We start from the raw sequence: 20,105 nt of genomic DNA, 5'->3' as shown, positions 1-20,105 counted from the left end.
CACGGGCTCGCTTTGAGCCTAGCAGCCAACCTGCTTCATTCGTGGCGGCAACCCTGAAGTATACGAGCACAGCGATCGGCAGGGTATTACGTTAAAGGACATCGGTTGACGTCGTTGCCTTGGAACTCACGATAGCTTCGTGTTGCGAGGCAGCCACCAACATCATCACCCGGCGAGGTTTCATCAGGCTGCCATGGACATTGAAGACCAAAATACTTATACAGTGAAGAGAGTGGGAGTGAAAACGATATAAGCGGTAAGAGGGTATCCCTGGCGCGTAAAATGCGTGCGCCCTACAGTAATATCTGTATTTCGCCCTGTCGAAGGAATTGATCCAAATAAAGGGTTCTTTCAGCGACCGTGCAGAAGCGAGCACCACCGTTGTCAGAAATGAGGAGAGCAGAGGCGGCCATTGCAGGGGAATGTCTACAGTAAACTTGGAGACGTCCATCCATTCCAACCCCGCGATAATCGACATACACTGCAACATGTAATGCACGCTGCAGATGATATCACTTTTGGACCCCTCGTCGAAATATACTGCACACACAGTTCCTTGAAGCAAACTACGCATCATCACCTGCAGTAGGCAGGCGCTTGACCCCGGAATAGGAAAGATATCGCCAATGAAGGGACTTTTCTCCAAGCGTTGTTGCGCAACGAAAAGGACTGGTGATGCAGCCTCGCCGCTATACTTCCTCTGCTGAGTTACCCTGTATTTCGTAATAGACGGTTGAGTGGATTGGCCAATCCAAGCAGGAAATGAAAACAAGGCATCTGTGTAACACCACACTGGGAAGGAAAACATGGTCTTGAGCTGAGCTCAAAGCCCTCTGGGCACGCCTTTCCAATTGAAGGATCCCAGGCCCTAGGCAACTAGGGATATAATGGAGGGCATTCCGAGGCATCCATGATGCATTTCCCCAAATTTCACAAGCCGCCTGCAAGCAGTGCAGACAACAGCCCTCCAAACCGCCTCACATCACGACTAGTCCAGACGCAGTTTGGGGTCTTACATGACAGCATCCCACTAGCAAGGCCGATACGGCATCGCATGGGTCGTTCAGTCGTCCCTGTTGGTGTCGTGTGCGTCAAACCGCACGCTACCAACCGGGCTCGGCCTCTGGAACGTGCCGACTCGGATGTGTGTTCCCCAACTGGCGGGCGCAACAGACATTGGCGGGAGTGAGGGCCTTGAGCAGGATACGTACAGTAATATGAGCAGGGCCTATTATTATTCATCGACAGGAGGCATTACGGGGTCCACGGACATTGGCATGGCCCAACGATGTGCACAGCCTGGCATCGCCGGTACCCCATACTGGAAGATGAGATCGGATGATGCGGAGAGCCATTGCGCAGAAAAGCAGCAGAGCAACTGCCCACGTGCCATGTGCTTAAACGCGTTGATCAGATCAGATTACGAGCAGGATGGCGAGGTCTTTTTTCAAAAAGTGCAAAACATCCAATGTCGAATCTTCACTCCAACTACGGGGTGCTTTGCTACCAGACACTTTGACGACGATTACCAACTTGCAATCGGCTCACGGCTCGCTCTGACTCTTGCAATCAAAGGAATTTCAAATACTACCCAGCGCGCCTAGTCCAAACCACAGCCCTAATTGCCAGGGGCAGTCGAGAAAAACGGGCGCCAAATCCGTTTCAGCCCTGGTTGATCAAGCTTGGCCTGTCATGTCAGATTCACCCACTGCCGTGAGCAAAGAAAGGGAACAAAAAACGATCAGTTATAGCACTAACAGCCCTTTTCTCCATACCAGCCATTACGGAGCCTACCTGCTACTCGCCGTGTATCACCACACACCGGCAGAGAAAAGTGGTGCCAGCGTTGGATGTACCTTATTTGCTTATCCACCGGAAAGCACGTCATCCTGGGCACGGGCGATGGCATGTTTCTGCTTCTCTATTTCGTCTTTCCCACTCCGTCGGTATCCCAGCGCTGTGGTCACGGCCAATGCGCCTTGCCGTAGTGGCCGACTGAAGCTCCCGGGTTTGGGTCACTGACGGGCGGAAACTTTTTTTTCCTGCTCACCATTGCGCTGGGTACGAGTAATCAGCAATCAGCGATAGCCGTGGCGAATAAGCAGCTGTATTCGCAATGTCTGCCAGATGAAGATGGGATGAGATATGCACAAGGCGTGCGCTAGGGGGGCCGCGGCGTCAAGCCCATCATATCCCGTGCTCAAGCCTAAACTTAATCTATTCCAGTGGTAGAAACATGAGAAGACTGGAAAGGGGGATACAAGGACGGGACAAAGCAACTTCGTGCGCGTATCAATACCAAGCATTGGCTAAGACGCCTTGGTCGCCACTCCCGCCGCGCTTCAGCAAACTTGCTACCGCTAACATGGTCGATGCTTGACTCAGGTTGAGCTCGTGCCCCCCTTTGGACTGTGGTGAAAGACGCCCCATCGTCTCACCCAAGCTGGGCGATTCAACAAGAAGACCAGGGCATCGGGAGAAAAAGAAGAAAGGGCACGTGGGTGGCCCAAATAGCGACTTCGAATCTCCCTTATTCGGATCTGGGTCGAACCGTTATGGAAACTAGGCTCCGCTCAGAGTTCAGCTCTTCTGAGAAGTGGAGGAGGGAGTGTTGCTACGCCTTGCCGGGCTGGGACACGACTAAGACCGCGACTGGCATGGCGCGACGGGCCATGGCTCTTGAGGCTATCTTGAGCACATCTCTAGTGAGAATGTGGACGGCGCCGTTTCTTAGCCCAAGATGGGCGGGTGATCGTCAAGTTCAGCCATGGTTTGCGCAATACGGTACGAGATACGAACGAGCAAGCACACAAGACAAAGTCGTCCTATAATAGCTCCCCTCCTGCTATCTATGACTGACTGGGCTAGCAGTTGGGGGAATGGTGTCGTATGTATGAGCTATTATGGAGTAATTTGCGGAGACTACGCCGTAACAGCTAATCTGGTTGAATCGTGGTTTGCTTTCCCTATGACTCCCACGCATGGAGATGAGCACAAGCACTAGACGGTGCCTTGCATTGGCCTGGAATGACTCGAGCAAAAAGCAAACCAAATCAGAGCTGCACTGGCCAGCTTGTAAACGAACCCATACCTTGGCAAATGTACAAGGCCAAATGTGTGCAGGACGAGTCTTGCTATTGGTCCCCCCACCATCAGAACCAAATCTCCCGATCAAATGATCCATTGGCTGGCTGTTGCGGCGCGCTGATGGTCCTCGCATGATCAATACTACTTTGCACTTTCAGAGGCGCCTCTGCTCTGTACACTACAGTAATATGAGGCTGCATGGCTTTTGCCACTATCATCAGCCATTTCGCTGCTGCTGGCACCACCGCCACCGTTTCCCCCAACATATGTCAAATGAAGCTTGGGGCTCATTGCCTCCGCCATTCCCTTTCAGTTGTTTGAGGGTGTCCTATTGGCGTCTTTGAGGCGCCTAAAAGATTGGATGCCATTCCCCCCAAAGAAGGCGCCCTCTCGCCTCTTTGTTTCATGCAGCTATTCCGAGTCAGGACCCCCGAACTAGGACCAAATGAGATCGACGACCAAGCCCTGCCAGCCCTCCCGACACCCTCGTCAAGTCTCTCTCTCTTTTTGCTTTCTTCCCGCTTGAGCTCTTTTGAGTAAGGGCTCGAGACTAACTGCGACGGGCTCTAGTTTCCTCCCACCTGGATGGCCTGCGAAAGACTCAACACAAACTTCACACACCCCCTTTGCTGGACCAGCAGATCCACCAGATATGAAAGGATCCACCGCGTTTCCGTTTTGAACGCTCGTCTGCGCTTGGACTGGTGGGCTCACCTTTGAGGGCAAACGATGGGACCCCTGAGTCAAATCTACGAGTACCGTCCGTCGCGGGAATTGCACGTCAAAGAAAAAGTATGGAGCAATGCTTGCAACAGGTTGGCGAGAATCATCCGATTCGCTTTGCCTGTCGCACGTTTTTGGCAAACGAGGTTCTATCCTATCTTCTCCGCAAGGGAAATCTCGGGTTCAATCATGAGAGCGTTCACTGGCAGTCCAAGCTACTGAGTAATAGTCTGCTCATAAACAGCGTAGCCTTTGGGAGCTATTTGCACTTGCGAAAGCTCGGGCTGCGGTACAGCTGAGGCCGATGTCTTGGAAGTGACGACATCGATTGTATAATAGCCTAGAGAGAGGGGGTGGTTTTTTTCTTTTCGATGCCAGGGCGATTTTCGGCACTGAACCATGTTCACCTTCATCGTCCAGGCTGCGCGACGATCGACCATGGAAACGGAGCACGTATCAAAGGCCCATCTTAGTGCCGTCATGAACACGGCAGCGCCTCCGCTAGTAGCCGTGCTATTCTTTGCTATGCTTCAAATTTCAAATTTCGGGTGCCGGGCGCCAGCGCGCGCAACGGATCGCTGGTGCTTACAGCTATGCGCTTTTGCCGGACCCTCTGATTCACAAAAGATGAGGGTCTGAGATTGCTGCTATTCTCGGCTCACAGCAAAGAGCAAGGCCTACGGAGAGTCAGGTACTTGGTAGTACGGAGCGCTCGTACGAGTACTAATTATATCATTTCCCTTCAATAGCTACAGATGATCCACGTTAAACGCCTACCGCTAGCAAGAAAACTGGAATGGGAAAGAGTCCGAAACAAGGTCTTGCTTATTGCCGGCACCGTTTTCACGATGGAACGACTTGCTCGGGCAAAATAATAACTCAGGTCGCAGTGCTGTGGATGCTAGCTTATCAATTTGAATCAAGCATCGTCATGCAATGGAATCACGTCTCGTTCAAAACTGCCACTAACTATGGGCATCAAAGACTGGATGGACGAGTGGGAGGGCGTCTACGAGAGCTCGTTGGTCCAAGTCCCAAATTTTGGGGGGGTTTACTGTTTCTCGTTGGACAATGATGGTTTGCGTGCCTTGCATGACCGCTTCCAGTGACCTCCTTGGTCGACGGGGCCTCATTGGCTAGCCGCACACACAAAGGCGAGATTGCCATGTGGTTGATCTTTGCGCGCTCTCTGGCTTTCCCCCCTACTCGTATTAGCTGGGACGACAGCAGTTTCGCTGGATCCAGACGAGCTTGCGTACCAGAGAGCCAGCGATACCCACGAGAGCCGCTTTTTGTCACTGGGGGGTCCCGGTTTTTCTCTTTACCGATAGAAAAAGAAGAAGAGGAGAGTGGGGAGAAGGGATAGGATGTTGCATCGTGATTGATAGACGCACTGGACCTGTCAGGTTTGCGGGACGCCCGGAAGGGGAAAGGTCCTCCCCCTTGCGCGAACCAGAAGAAACCGAGTTATCCATTCTCTCTGCATGAGAGCTGCAGCACCTCCCTTTGAACAGGAGCGAAGCCACGTGCAGAAGGTGAACCCGCCCATGGCATCATGGCCGAGTTGCGACGGCGCAGCGGGCGGGCCGGGACTGCTCTGGTGGATATTCTCAGAGCGAGAAGTGTGGTCTTGGGGTTGATGATATGTGACAGCTTTTTCGGACGGGTTTGTACTAGCACAACGGCGCACAAAGAGTGCAGATTCGTACACTGCTCCGTCGTCTCCATGCCTGTCCTCCGGCAGTCGAGATGCAAGGGAGAGAGAGGGCACGAACCCGACAAGGAGGGAGAGAGACGGAGAGAGGGGACAGGGCCTGTCCAATATTGGGGAGTCGTCCTCCCTCTCCCATGTCTCGCCTCTCGCCCAAGAGAGCGCTTCTTCTGCTTGTGCCCCGAATAGCGCGACTGCTTGTTCTGCCAAGGCAACGGCGGCGCTTGGCTGCTTCTCGTATACAAGATGAGCTGGTCTAAGCCGTTTCCCTCCCTTGGGTTTGATCAGGATCAGAGACAAGACAGGTGTTAGACGGTCGCCGGCCATGGCCTGGATCCAAAAGCCTAGAACTCGGGTCGGGGTCTCCCTCATGTTTGGCTCAGCTTTTTTTCCCTCCTTCTGCGTCTCCTCTGACGCATTTTGTCTAGGACTTCGGGGGTTCGTTCAAACCACATGCTGGGATTGTGATAGATCACAATATTTCCCCGCATTCCTCTGGCGCCAGCCTTCTTGCGGTTCTCGCCTTCGCCGTGAGGAGCAAAGAGTTATTGGCTGTGCTGCAGCATCTGGAACCACCCTCCGTCTCTCTCACGGCCTTCTTCACAATTGTGCACATCTCCGTGCCTTAGAGGGGTGTGCGTGGCGCTGCTCCTCGTGGGATGCGGATTCTGTGAGCATGTTCTTTTTCGCTATTCCCATCTTCCATCAGCCCCGGCTGGAAGCAATAGTTCGCTGCGGCTACTGGGAATGTAAGCAGCATGTTCTTCTTACTGTGGATGCCGCTGCTGCACCCCGTATTCTGCTCACCGGTTTGCTGGATCAGAGTCCCCATAATGCTTTTACCGCTTGGGCAGTTCCCCTTGCGGTGGTTTGGGCATACTTTTTCTTGCCAGCAGACAGACACATGGTTAAGACAACATTGAGACTAGTGGACGCCGATAGCCCGGGTCAATGCCCGACCGAACGAATGGGAACTACAGACATGAAGGAGATGCCCTTGGGATGAAGAGGAAGAGACTTGTCTAGCGTCATTGACTTGCGCTTCAGCACGTCGAAACGCTTTTGTCAAGGTGTCGGTCGGGCTAGCCACTGCGTCAGAGGCATCCCTGATGAAGGACGGGATGCCCATTTGGGGAGGACGACGAAGGGGCCGTGAGAAGTCAGTTGTTGCCAGCGCCACAATTTGCCGTCGCGGCACAGCAGGTTCTTGGACGCGTTTGACCAAGGACTCTACTCTCTTTGCTGCTTTGAATCAGTACTGTATGGAGAGGGCAAAAGGTGGACTCAGGGTCTACTGCTAACGGGCTTCGTGCCGTGCCTCCCGCAATGCCAACCGACCCACCGGATGATAAATCGTCTGGTTCTCACCCTCTGTGTGTAAGTCCAGGTTAGCAGCCAACTCGATATGTTGCCGTTATATTGAACTCGCAGAAGGCCGCGTCTAATAGTCCTCGGTTACGACCTGCATATCGTTGCAAACAGCCATGCTCGTGGAGGGTAGCAGCACAGGTAGGTCGCAGTATTAGTTGCCCACCCCATTTTCACCACTCCAACCCTCCTCCAAATCTAATAAATTGCTTTCTGTGTGGTTGCATGAAATTGCCTCCCCTCTCGCGAGCAGGCGTTTGTCGACAAGTGCCGTCATTGGCTGGCCGAGCAGAAAGGTGGCTTTTTCCTCTTTGCCTGCCTTTTATTTTCTTTGCGTTGGAAGTTTAAGATTAATCGAGCCCATTTCTTGCATCTCTGCTAGCGCTATCATATCGTGTTGCAAAACCTGTCACGTCGCACAAAGGCTTGCCTGACATGCCAAGAGCAAGAATCGTGCTACGAGACGGCGAAGCGAGCCGACCGGCCCCCCCATGTATGAAGTATGGGGGGAAGGAGGATTGTGTAAATACACTCAAGCTGTGTGGTTTACTGCTAGTCCAAACCCCGATGCTGCTCTTGAACGGCTAAATAATACCACTTGCCAAATTTCGGTGTTTGACTCGCTGTTATCTCGCAGAACCCCCATATGGATTTGGCGTCGCTGGTGTAAGCACGAAAGTCGAAGAAGCAGCGCAGCCCGTAGAGGTAATTGATGCCCCGTCTGCCGTCAGTCCGTGCTTTTCGTACTTGAACCTCTTTGGCCATGGCCCCCGGAGAATACATCGATCTACGAAATGTCGAGGGCCTGAACAAGGGTCTTCATCCCAAGGGCCTTCAGATTGGCGTATCCTGGCCAATCAGCGCGCAGCAACGACAACTCCAGGCGAAGCTCACAGATTGGCCCCTTTCGCACTCGACGCCGGATACGGAGTGATGCTCCGTGCCTTGCCTTGTAAGTCGCCAAGGTGCCAGCACGGCTAGGCTACCAGGGGTGGACAGGGCAGCCCGACATGGCAAGCATTTCTCCCACATTGCCGTACTGGACGGTATCTGGTGGAGTGCTGGCCGTTTCCTGAAGCTGCATGGATGGCGTGGACGTGTCTGACAAGGCTCTTCAAGACGACGACAAACAGAGAAGCAAAATAGAGAAATGGCAAGGGTTTCTTGCCCAGTCGAGGACTTTCAACATGGGTGGCCGGCAGGCCAGCCGCAGCCAAACTGAAGCGACCTGAGATACTCCCCCTGTCAAGAGGTAGACATCTTGCAGGACTTGGGTGTTGAGCTTCTGCTTGGGGCTGTATCTATTGTAAATCTGCTACTACGGTGCAAGGCTGCAAGGCTGCTAGGACCGCTAGGACTTCATACTGATCCTATCGTGAGAAGGATCCTCGTTAGGCTGCCGACTAAGTTCAAGGCTCCCGCGCTACAGGGCACGCCTCTTTTCCTTCTTTTTTACGATGCAGCAAACCATATGGCCTTGTCGATGGGCGTTGGGGGGAGGAGTAGCAGCATGGGGGTTGGTGAGGGAGCCCCCCAAAAAGTGTCAGTCACTGCCGGCGAGATGATCTGCCTAAACTTTCAAAGTATCGAAAGTGGCTCGTCGACTATCTATCCTGGCTGACTTGGCTGAGTAGATGTCGAGCACTCATTGGTCCATGCGAAGATGGGCTGGGTCATCTTTTATCTCCAAACCACTCCCGTGCTGCCATTCTAGTGAACGATATACTTTTTCTTTTCGAACACAGCTGAACTAGATGCCAAGGCCGAGGCTCTGAGAAACGGAATCGAAAGAAGAGAAAGCTGAATCCCGAGGAGGCTTGTTTGGGGACCGTTCTCTTTTCGGAGACGACGACACACTCCCCCCCCATCCTGTTTTGGCTGCTTCCTTCTTGATAGCACCCCTGAGGCGCGAAGGATGGAAAGGCCAAGTCTCAGCAAAATATCCTACTAGCCAAGGCTTAGGCCACGCAGTATATACATGGGGCACAAAGATGGGCTGAAGCCAAGGGCAAAGGAGATTCGTTGCCCTATCTGGACGGTGCTGTTCGATATGCCGACGCACATCGGGGGAAGGAGGGTGTTCTCTTGGGAAAAGTCTTGGGACACGTGTGACGATGTTTTGCGCCGGCACTAGCAAAGTGACATTTTTGCGCGGCAGCTGTCTTTTTTTTCTTTAATTTTTTTTCAGGGTGTGGTGATGTTGTTTGTGTGCTTGGCGGAGTTGACATGTACACCCGTATCTATGGAGTTTATGGAGGCTTGTGATGGTTGGATAGGCTGCGATTGGCTCAGACGGACGGACGGGGTGCAAGATTGTGGGATTTGGAGCCGCACGTTTATGTCCGGTTGACGGCTGTTGGTTATCGTGAATTATCGTACCATGACATGATGGCCGTTTCAATTATCTATCATGGCCGAGGCCGAGGTTAGATTGCGTAGTGGTATGAGCTATGGCGAGTGAGTCGCTATCTCTCTTTAGGTACGTTTTGATGTAGCATGGACGTGATGAAATTCGTCTAAATAAGCATCGTCTTAGCACTGCTACTTTGCTACTGAACTGAACTATTACCGACTACTGCAGCATCTCAAGCTCGTCCGGGCAATGATTTCTCCCGCTTTGCTAGCACTTCTTTGCGCAACTACGCGCTACAAGCCATATTCTAGTCTACTAGCTTAGAACAAAGAACAGGGGGCGTGTAAAAGAGAGCAAGAAACGTGGGCGTTCTTGTCTGTCATTAGCGTCTGTATTCTATCACTTTTTTTTTGTGTGTTCTTCTATGGCGGCTGCCAATTCTTGTTCCGGACACAAAACACATAACAAAGAGACTGGAATTACGGAGCCTCAAAAAAAAAAGCCCAGCAAAACGAGCAGGTTTGAGGCTGATGGCCCATTTTCGCCGCTCCATGCCCGTTCCGGACGTACTTTGCGAGCGAAGGAACCAAGCTACTGGTTTCATGTCATCGTATAACAGTTCATTTTTTTTTCTCTCCGTTAGTCCAGGCTGGCGGGTTTTCCATGCTAAATGATGGAATCTTATGCCAAGAACGTTGAGAGAAAAAAATTTAGACGGGTGATGAGATTTGTTTCCAACAGCAGCAAGCAAGGCCGCGGATCCAGCGCCCGCCCGGCTGATCATCACCTATTGGTTTCTCTTTTGGAGAAGTAGATGCAGGCAGGTAGTTACATTAGCTAAGTGGTGGTCAGAACTTACGCTGCCGCGTTTGCCATTTGATCACATCGGGCCGTTGGAGTAATTGTTTCGTTGGAGTAAGTGGTGAAATGTGAGTAAAATGCTACTCTACTCTGCTCTGCTCCTCCTCCATAGGCCCTCTTTGTGTGGTTCCGGTAACATGGTGTCATTCAACACTTACGAGTACCTTACAAAGAGGAGGGGCGTGAGGGAGAATGGGCTTGTCGTGAACGAGACGGTTTGGCCGTGTGATTGGATTCTTCTTGCTTGCTCTGGCCCCGAGCGTGGCTTGCTCCGATGTAAGTGATCTGTGCTTCTTGCTGTGCCTCTGCCTCTGCTCACACCCTCTTTTCCCCCCTTGCCGTCCATCTGCTTCCTCCCTTCGTCTTCTCTCGGGCGATATCATCATCTCATCATCATCAACCACGGGCCCCATCTCTGTCCCGTGTTCGCAAGGGCCTGCGGGCTTCCTGTCCGTCCCTTGGGCGAATGAACGCGTGTCCCAGCTGGTTGGACGGGACCACGGATCCAATCACACGGTGCTTGCCGATGAGGCTATTCTGGACCGGCATCCAGCGCCTGTCACGGTACCCTCCATCCCGCCCTTTTTCTTGCCCTAACTATGAGCTGCCTCTTTTTTTCTTGTTCTTATTCTTGTTTTTTGTGCCTTTTGTGTCCGTGCTTTTTTGTGCTTCTGGGCCGTCTCTCGAATCTTCTGGCTCTTATGAGGCGGTTCATCTTACATTCTTGTTTACACGGCACGGCATGATACTTACATGTCATGTATCGACTCCAACATCATCGTGGCCCGTGTCATTTGATGCAACAAAGTGCCTGTTGGCCGACTCACACCCCGTCATCTCTTTCTTTTCCGCATGCATCCCGCCTGTGCATGGACTCGCACAAGCAAAAGTACAGTCCAGGCAAACTTGACAAAAAAAAAAAAAAAAAAAAAAAAAAAAAAAAATTACAGACGGCATGCACACACGCCCTCACCTTGATGGGCGCGCACAAGCCGGGCCTCGGTTTCTCCCCCCCAGTTTCAATGTTCCCAAGAGAACAGGACACGTCCAGGTTTCCCGTCTGGTACCACTCCATCGGGTAACCTGATTTCAGCCTTTTCTGCTTTCTGTTTTTTTCTCCCCTCCCGCTTATCCCCTTAGCCGTTCTATTTTTTCCTCACCTTGTTTGCCTGGGCCTTCTGTGGCGGCGGCGCCCTGTTTCTGGAAACGAGCTTGACATTTCCGCCGTCAGCGTCGACGCCCGTCCTTTGTCTCAAACCAAGGGTTACATGACAATTTCCATTCCCTCTTCCATTGTTCTCAGTGGCAGCTAACACGAACGCCATTCTTGGCTTACTACTTGTTGCATGGGCTTTGACGCCACAAAACAAAGAAGCCTTGAAATGATGGCTTGGGCTAATTCTCACCGAGGCTCTAATAGGGAGCTCGGCTCAGCCTTGCTGTTGCTAGCACGAGCATTGCGCGCAACCAGAAAGCACACCATTTTGAAAGTACCTACATATGTGTGAGTACTGTAATGTAATGTAGTGTAACCCTGGTGGCCGTTGGCCATTCCTGCAGATACGCGCCCGGCCTCTCCTTTTGTGCTATTTTCAATCTTTTTCGTGTCTCGGAAGCACGCCAAGTTGTATCCCGGAGAGAGCTACTGGACAGCTCTGTTGCTCCCTCGACGGTGGCTTTTTTCGTCTGCTCTAGAGGGTGGGATGGCGTGTTTACGAGTTTCATCCATGTTGCTTCCCTTGGCGGCGGCTATTGTTTGTGTACATGTAAAAATGTGCAACTGTGTATGCAAGGCGCGTCTGGACCTTTGATGAGACGAGACAAGTCATTGAGCACAGAGCAGGGAGTTCTGTATCGCGTGAGAAGCAAGTATGGGGCATGCTTGACGCCTCTCGACTTTGTAAATGGCCTGTTTTTGTGACGTGCGGGCACTCGGTTCAATTCGTAGAGAGTGTCATCTGTGGATGACCTGTCATGTAGCCCCAGGTGGAAGTGAGCGAATCCTGCGCGAGTACGCGATGAGGAGGTGATGCATACTGGCACGCAATCGCTTCTGCTCGTGCATGCCTTTGTGCGCCTAATCGTACACACCTGCATACATACATCAGTTGTACATGTATGCACACACAATACATACCGAGGTGAGATACGGCTTACTTGTACTTTGGTGTAAGGTGTGTGGTATTCTACGATACAAGTATGATCCTACGCGGGGTAAGTAAATTGAACAGATTGCATGAAATTGTGGTGAAATGAGCCACCCATTCAGCTGCTGCTGTCACATATCAATGAGGAGTCGTGCTATACTGTGTGTCTTGGCCACTCCATGTATGATGTAGGAGCGGCCCCTATTCATGTGCGTTGATGAGAGATAGGCTGGCCTAAATTAGGAAAACTCTTGGAGATGTGGCGAGGAGCGTGAGGGGAGGACAGGTGGCTGATATCGGAATTGGGGGTGAATAGAGAGCCATTGATATTTGGTGCCGTCTTTGCCGTCTAGTGTCAGTACGGCCGGTGGCTGTTTTGTCTACAGACTTGTACTCTGTCTGTTTAAACGCAGGTGATCAGGTTGCTGTGGTTGGCAGGGCACGAGATTCTTTGTATGTCTGTCTGTCTATCTGGTTGGTGTCTACGACTAAGCTACTGCTGATCATAGTCTGTTGAAAAGGTAGCTATAGCTGTGGTGCCCTTTTGCCATTTACTTTCCAGGTGTGAGACTTCCATCGAAAAATCTTCCTGAATGTGTTTGTAATGATACTCGGCTTATCTACTGCAATGGCGATGTCATCAAACCGTAATCAAGTGTAGCAACTGCACTTGTCAACAGAGAGGCTTTATAATCTGGATCGTGGATAAAAAGGAAGTAATGGGGAGTTTGGACCCGAAGAAAACAGATATTAGATATATACTCATGTCATTTTACGGGTACCATATCATGTATATGTATTTAGAGGGCATTATTTACCCAATATCCTGGGATCATTTAATAAATAACGTAGTATATCGATAGAAAATGCGAGTTCATCATATCATTCACTTGTATGTCTATGATATTGGCTATTTCCTTAGTTGAAAAGCTGATATCGCATTTCCCCCTTGGCTACATAGCAATTTACACTTCATTTTGACTCTACTTATGAGACCGGCAGATCTGAACACATAGTATAGAGCGGCGGATTATTTGGAAAGCTGGACTGGGAGGGTTCCAATTGAGTATTGTCGGCGTCATGTCGCTAGATAAAATACGATTCCCAAAACGAAGCTTCTTGTGACATTTCGTGGTCTATTGAGATGTTTAATGGTTACCGACATGTTATATACTCATTCTCTGGACAAGAATACTCTTGATCGAGTCAATGGGCGAAGCAATGTGCTATAATTTCCTTCTGATCGATGGCAATATCTTTCCCATTGAGACTGTAAAGCATCACATCTAGATATAACATCCCAACTCTCTCGTAGCTTAGCCCAGAGGTGTAAGATGGTGAATAGATTGCACAAAGTAATTAAGACGCCATTTTAACAGCAATATACCTATATCCAAAAACTCTGTCACGTTGAAGAAAGCTGCCTGGAGAGCCTTGAGTGCCTGTATTCTCTCTCAATTTGTTTGAAGATTCCGGCAAACTGCTCTATTCACCTGTCTCCATACTCCAGTACTCCCCTACTTAGATCCCTTCACACTCGCTAAACGCGTTGGTGTACAATAATTTCCATCCTCTAAAGGGCTGGTATGAAATGGTTTCCAGTATCTGGATCTAAAAGCCTTGTACAAGTTGCAAGAAAACCTGTGTTGTCTCCCCGTCAAGACTCACAGCCAATTGCTCTCCTTTTCTCCCCCCCTTTTTTTTTCTTTACAAAGCGAATTAAATTTTAAATTTTTGCTATATCATCAAGCCGGAACCTTGTGGCCATCCAGTTCTTCATTTACAACTTCTCTAGAGTGCATAATCCAACAGAAGGCTTTGTAGGCCTCTGTTGGATCTGTAACAAGATAAGTGTTGATGATGTGAAGGCGAAACCGTGGAAATGAGGTTTCATGGCAATCCAATGGCTCGCAGGTACTGCCATAGAACTGGCGGGTCGTTCCACATATCTCATCTCCGCCAGATGGAAGTTGTTGGCGGGCATAAGATAGAGCTATACGAAGCTTCATCCCTGTTTAACCACAAATATCTTGTTTTCTCTACCCCGAAGTCCATTCAGAATCTCGATTACTATGCCATGCCGTGGATCGAGAAGTCTCGTCTCTGAAATCCTTTTAAAAATAGCTGCCCAAAGCATTCCGAGTTATTCTGCCGAGACGATAGAATCTGAGACCGCAGGACTGCAAATATCCTCGGCTGTACTGGCCAATCTGGATACTACTATAGAATTGATCAACTGAATACCATATTCTTCAAGTGTTGTCTCTGGTACTTTCTAGATACTTTTATTGTGGTCCTACTGGGGATTGGCGGTGGGCTCTGACTGAATCCTCTTTCATATATGATCCTGTGTTTCTCCCCTCCTATATTCTCTCTAGATCAACTTAAATCTCCTGATCGTGAGTTGCTAGGATCGATTGATGGTGTCATGACTCACGCCTGTATGAACATGCTGCCGCCGTATGTGTCATGGATACATGCCGACCAAGCTAGGCAGGAGGTGGCTAAGGAACCAAATGTCTAGGAATTCTTCCTAGAACATTCGGAAGTCATACAGATAATCTTCTATTTTACTATAGCTTTCGATTCATCATAAGTCAGTACCTTATTTATATCTTTGGACTTTGGATACTGCATCAACCCCTATCTAGGTATTCTGGGATGAACAAAGGCTGCATGATAGGGGATTTAGCGTGATACGTAAGGATAGGAAGAACACAATAAACCGAAGGAATTTGTTTTGTTTGGCACATTATTATCTTTTTCATATCTGTAATGACTCTTTGCTCAATATACTTGTAACGATTTGTGCTTGTATAATGATTGCGACCACGAATGTCTTCATCATCTTTGTGAGAAAGGGTGTTTCTAATATTAGCATGAAACACCGTCTCGACAAAATCGTTTCGTTGGCATATTGAAACCATAATCGACTATTTGTCGGTATTTCATATTAATATATGCTACAACACGCGAGAAATAATTTGTTTCTAAAATATTGTACGAAGTTGTCTATTCTGGACCACAACAATTTCTCTGACTGAGGGCATGAAAGCTATTTACCAGCCCACATGTCGATCTACTAATACTTGATAAGCTTTAGAAAGACTTAGGTTATTTGTAGTTGTAGAGCTAGGCAATTGCTTTTGGGCAGTCATAGGCTTCCAATGGTCAACTTTCGTCATAGGGGAGCATTGCTAGATCGATTAAAATGAAGGTGCTTCGCCGCTTTCCAGTCAGCTGTGCTCGTATCTTCTGACAATTTCCAGACGAACTTCGAAGTAAGTCGTTCTCATCTCTGACATAATTGTCCTCTTCGTGAATGTAGCTATCCTTCTACCCCCCTCGAAAGACATGGCCAATTATTTCTATCGGTTCTTTCGAATATATAAACCTTTAGAGACCAGGCTGTGGTTTAATTCTCATGACAACTCTAGCCATTGAAAATATTGGGAGAAGTACAAAAGGAACCCTTGAAACGCAGCAACTTCTATACCTGCTAGGCTAAATATGCACACGGTTTCTGCAAAGGCTCCTAAGGAAGAATATTTCTGCATCGAGGCATCTCGGCACAATGGCAGAGTGGTCTAATGCGCATGACTCGAAATCATGTTCCTTCGGGAGCGCCTGTTCGAATCAGGCTTGTGTCGTCTCGTTTCTTTTTGTTCTTTTGCTCCTCTCTTTTTTTCTATAGTTGATTCATATGGCAACTGGTAACGAGATTAGCTATGCTTGAAATGGGTATTGCTCTAATGGTGGTGAGCCTAGAATTGGAAGCTTCGTTTAGGCCCTGCGTGGCGAAAGCTTGTCGATTAGGCCAGGTACAGCCTGATCAATGCTCAATTTTGAAGGATGTACAATTAAAGGTAAGGTACCTAAGGTAGTAAATGGCTTAGATGAATGAAAGTCATTTTCGTCGGATTCGCACTTTTTGATTCTGACAATCCCGAATTCTTATCGAAGGTTGAACAGACGCATCATGGTTTACATGTACATACGAGTAGGCTATTATGAGGATCTTCGGGCTTGGTGTAGTAATCCGCACTTAATACCGCTTGTTCGGGCGACAGCCGGGCGAAAGCTGTGGTGGGGGTTACATCTCAGGTTGCCGCACGAGAGCGGCCATGGCGGCCTTTTTTCGAGAAGCGAGAGCGAGAATGAGAGAGTCTCATCGCTTAGAAAAAAAAGAGGAGCAAAGGCTATCGCCCAGAAGGATCGATTTGCACGGCTGCTTGGGTTACTAAGAGGTATTCCGAGAGGGTATTGGCTGTTCCGAACTGGTCCGGCTGGTGATGACAAATGGATCAGGATGTGGAATTTTGGGAGACTGGGTTCAAGCCGAGCTGCTGTTCGCAGTGAGTACAATATTTGGTTCATGTTGCATGATCCTGTTTCTATTCCGTTGGTCTATTGGCATCACATCTAGTTGTCACTGGCAAGGAGGATGTGTTTCATGGTTGGACATGCACGCTCATAATATAAGGTTGCAGCACATGTCAACACCAAATGACGTAACTCGCCGCATGTATGTCGACAGCTCTGTTGAGGGATATCAATGAGATACACGATGCTGCGCTTGCGCCAAAATTCAATTCCAAATCTACATTAACCGCATCACTATAATGCTAAGAGGGGCGGCAATTATTCAGCGCCTCGCAGCAGCTTTTGTGGCTCCCGAGGCACAAATGCTGGGAGGATAGGACCCCTAGTGGCAGGGCGATTCCTCATCAACAAATCAGGGCCGGCTCGGTGGCTCCGACAAGCCATGGCTGGGTGGCAGCTCGACAATCTCGTGTAATCACGGCTTCGGCTTGAAACTAAAAGAGGTAGTTTTGAAGCCGAAGTCAGCAGTATTTGCACCTAGTGGTTGCAAGCAATGCCGCATTGGAACTAACACCACTCTACAGCACCTACTAAGCACTGTAGTAATCTAGTAATCTATCTGAGAGCTGCTAGGAAACGTCATTTTCCTCCCCCCCATCCCCCGCTTTGGGAGCAACACTTTGGCACGCAAAATAAAAACTGCCCCTCCTTCACAACTACACGAGTATATATAGAAGCGCGGGTGTGGAAAGCTGTAAATCACACCAATTGTCCATGCAACCCTTCGCCTTACTCTCCCGAGCTCAGTCACTAGGCTCCAGAGGGATCGCTTCGAACCGACTATCTTCACTCCATCGCCATCTATCCACCACAGCTCGCGCAATGGCTCCCATCACCAAAGAGACCGACTACCTCGTCCTTGGAGGCGGCAGCGGAGGTCTGGGTGCTGCCCGCATGGCCGCCTCCAAGTATGGCGTCAAGGCCATGATTGTCGAGAATGCACGCCTGGGAGGAACTTGCGTCAATGTTGGGTGAGTTTATATACTTGTGTCTTGTTGTAAATGACAACATGCTGACCACTCTCCTCGTGTCGCGTAGATGCGTTCCCAAAAAGATCACATACAACGCCGCCGCCCTCGCCGAGGCCATCCACGACTCAAAAACCTACGGCTTCTCCGTTCAGGAGACCGCGCCCTTTGACTGGGGCATCTTCAAGACCAAGCGTGATGCTCACATCAAGAAGCTGAACGACATCTACGCGCGCAACCTTGGAAACGACAAGGTGGACTACCTGCACGGATGGGGACGCCTGCTATCCAAGAACCAGGCCGAGGTCACTCTGGATGATGGCTCCAAGGTGCTGGTTAACGCCAAGAAGATCCTCGTTGCCGTCGGAGGCAAGCCCACCGATCCCCCCGCAATCCCCGGAGCCGAGCTCGGCATCAACAGCGACGGCTTCTTCGACATCGACAAGAAGCCTGGCAAGGTGGCCATTGTTGGCGCCGGCTACATCGCCGTTGAGTTTGCCGGCATGTTCAATGCTCTTGGCACAGAGACCCATCTCTTCATCCGATACAACACCTTCCTGCGCAACTTCGATCCCATGATTCAGGAGACTGTCACCAAGGAGTACGAGCGCCTGGGAGTCAACCTTCACAAGCAGTCTCAGGCCACAAAGGTCGAGAAGGCCGCCAACGGCAAGCTCTCTGTCACATATCGCGACGGAGAGGGCAACGAGACCACCCTCCACGACGTTGATCACCTCATCTGGGCCATTGGCCGAACCCCCTTGACGAGCGGCATCGGCTTGGAAGAGGCCGGCGTTAAGCTTAACCAGAAGGGATACATTGTTGTAGACGACTACCAGAACACCAACGTCGACAACATCTACGCTCTCGGCGATGTCACCGGCCAAGTCGAGCTGACTCCCGTCGCCATCGCTGCCGGACGTCGTCTCTCACACAGACTTTTTGGACCCCCTGAATTCAAAAATCTGAGTCTCAGCTATGAAAACATTCCCTCGGTCGTGTTTGCGCACCCCGAGGTTGGTGCCATTGGTCTTACAGAGCCGCAGGCCATCGAGAAGTACGGCAGGGACAACATCAAAATCTACAAATCTTCATTCACTGCCACCTACTACGCCATCATGGACCCCGAGCAGAAGGGCCCTACCAGCTACAAGCTCATCACAGCAGGCCCCGAAGAGAAGGTTGTTGGTCTGCACATCCTGGGCCAGGGAAGCGGCGAGGTCCTGCAGGGCTTTGGCGTTGCCGTCAAGATGGGAGCGACCAAGGCTGACTTTGACAACTGCGTTGCCATCCACCCCACAAGCGCCGAGGAGCTGGTTACAATGAGGTAAAGGAGGGAGCGATTGATTGATGGAGTAAAATTAGATAAATACGATGTACATTGTAGATAGCTTTGTATTGGCAAGAAAGTAAAATTGCATATTATTTCATACACTTTACGAGTGCCCACACATTGGATGCATAAAAGCGGTACATGATGACGAGCTGCCTGCATACCTGCATACACTGACTGCACTGCTGAGGCAAGCTGGATGGATATGGGGCGCTGCCTGGACCGAATGCTGCCCATTAGCATCGATGAAGCGTACAGTAGAGCAGAATATCTGGTCCAGTGTGATAACAGCAAGCAGCCCAGGATGCATGGCCGGGCTGCTGCTGCGAGACGATTGGCGACGCGCAAGTCACGAGAGGAGTGGGAAACAGTTCGGGACTCGCGGCTACTGCAAGACGCTGCTTGGGATGGCTTGGACGAGAGAAATGATTGCTTGCCCGTGGCATAGATTCCGGGCCTCCCTGCTGCCCCCTCATCTAATAGGCCGCAGTTGGTGACAGCAGCATGCGTCTGGTCTTGCGGGGAAGCAGAGCGTTGAGCTTTTGGGCGGGCCTGTGGGTGTGTTGCGATGAGCTGCTATTTGTTATTTGCTTGTGCTGTGTTGCTCTACTTATCTGGATGCATTCATTGTCTGTACTGTCTGTATGCAGCTGAGGCAAAAGGGTAATGCAGAACAAAAACAAAGCAAAATGTCGACATAGGAGGGCGATGACGGGATGAAACAGAACCCGGAACGCAGCTCATTTTACGTTTGATTGATGCTGGAGATGGGCAGCATCCCGTGTTAGCGCTCCCCAGCGGCCCCCGACGATGCCTAAATTGCCTGGACCCAGGGACTCCATGCCTGCTTGATTGATCACCTACCTCAATTAATTGACATCAATTTGATGCCATGCATGTACTGCCTCGTATCAGCTAGCGCTCAACCCCTCGCCATGGTACCCAAAGGTACTCCGCAGCCACCGGTAAATTGTGGCAGCGCGGTGACGCTAAACCCGCCGCCTAATTTGGTCGAATCAGAGCTCCGGGCAGCTTCACTGCTAAGGCCAAACTGCTGTAGCTCGCCAGCCACCTCTCAGGCTGACGACCCAAAACAACCCCGACTTCAACCCAATATACCCAGTTCCGAAAAATCTCCCCATCGCTAGCTATTCGACTTTTTGGGCCGCAA

At 50.4% G+C, this 20,105-nt stretch overlaps 4 protein-coding genes and 1 non-coding gene across 5 annotated transcripts; 4 read left to right on the top strand and 1 right to left on the bottom strand.

Annotated features, from left to right (window-relative positions):
* Window positions 1–1,142: 1,142 nt before the first annotated feature.
* On the top strand, window positions 1,143–1,604 carry M431DRAFT_480231 (hypothetical protein; the record flags this gene model as incomplete). The annotated part of the gene is made up of 1 exon (XM_024915846.1): window positions 1,143–1,604. One exon carries the CDS (start codon window positions 1,143–1,145, stop codon window positions 1,602–1,604), a length of 462 nt encoding a protein of 153 aa, XP_024776237.1.
* Window positions 1,605–5,657: 4,053 nt separating this feature from the next.
* M431DRAFT_381453 (hypothetical protein) lies at window positions 5,658–6,954 on the top strand. The gene has a single exon (XM_024914706.1). The coding sequence runs from the start codon at window positions 5,847–5,849 to the stop codon at window positions 6,525–6,527; it is 681 nt and encodes a 226-aa protein (XP_024776236.1). The 5' UTR covers window positions 5,658–5,846; the 3' UTR covers window positions 6,528–6,954.
* A 3,274-nt stretch (window positions 6,955–10,228) lies between these two features.
* Window positions 10,229–10,768, bottom strand: M431DRAFT_506316 (hypothetical protein). The gene has a single exon (XM_024918789.1). The coding sequence runs from the start codon at window positions 10,514–10,516 to the stop codon at window positions 10,247–10,249; it is 270 nt and encodes an 89-aa protein (XP_024776235.1). The 5' UTR covers window positions 10,517–10,768; the 3' UTR covers window positions 10,229–10,246.
* Window positions 10,769–15,818: 5,050 nt separating this feature from the next.
* On the top strand, window positions 15,819–15,900 carry M431DRAFT_t72. The gene has a single exon. It is a non-coding gene; the product is annotated as a tRNA-Ser (tRNA).
* Window positions 15,901–17,455: 1,555 nt separating this feature from the next.
* On the top strand, window positions 17,456–18,932 carry M431DRAFT_480229 (hypothetical protein; the record flags this gene model as incomplete). Its single annotated transcript, XM_024915845.1, has 2 exons — window positions 17,456–17,604; window positions 17,672–18,932. The coding sequence occupies 2 exons, from the start codon at window positions 17,456–17,458 to the stop codon at window positions 18,930–18,932; spliced, it is 1,410 nt and encodes a 469-aa protein (XP_024776234.1).
* Window positions 18,933–20,105: the final 1,173 nt, after the last annotated feature.

The sequence above is a fragment of the Trichoderma harzianum genome (assembly GCF_003025095.1).
Source record: "Trichoderma harzianum CBS 226.95 unplaced genomic scaffold M431scaffold_4, whole genome shotgun sequence".
NCBI lineage: Eukaryota > Fungi > Ascomycota > Sordariomycetes > Hypocreales > Hypocreaceae > Trichoderma > Trichoderma harzianum.
Note: the sequence above shows the minus strand (reverse complement) of the source record. Positions and strands in the feature narration are given on the sequence as shown.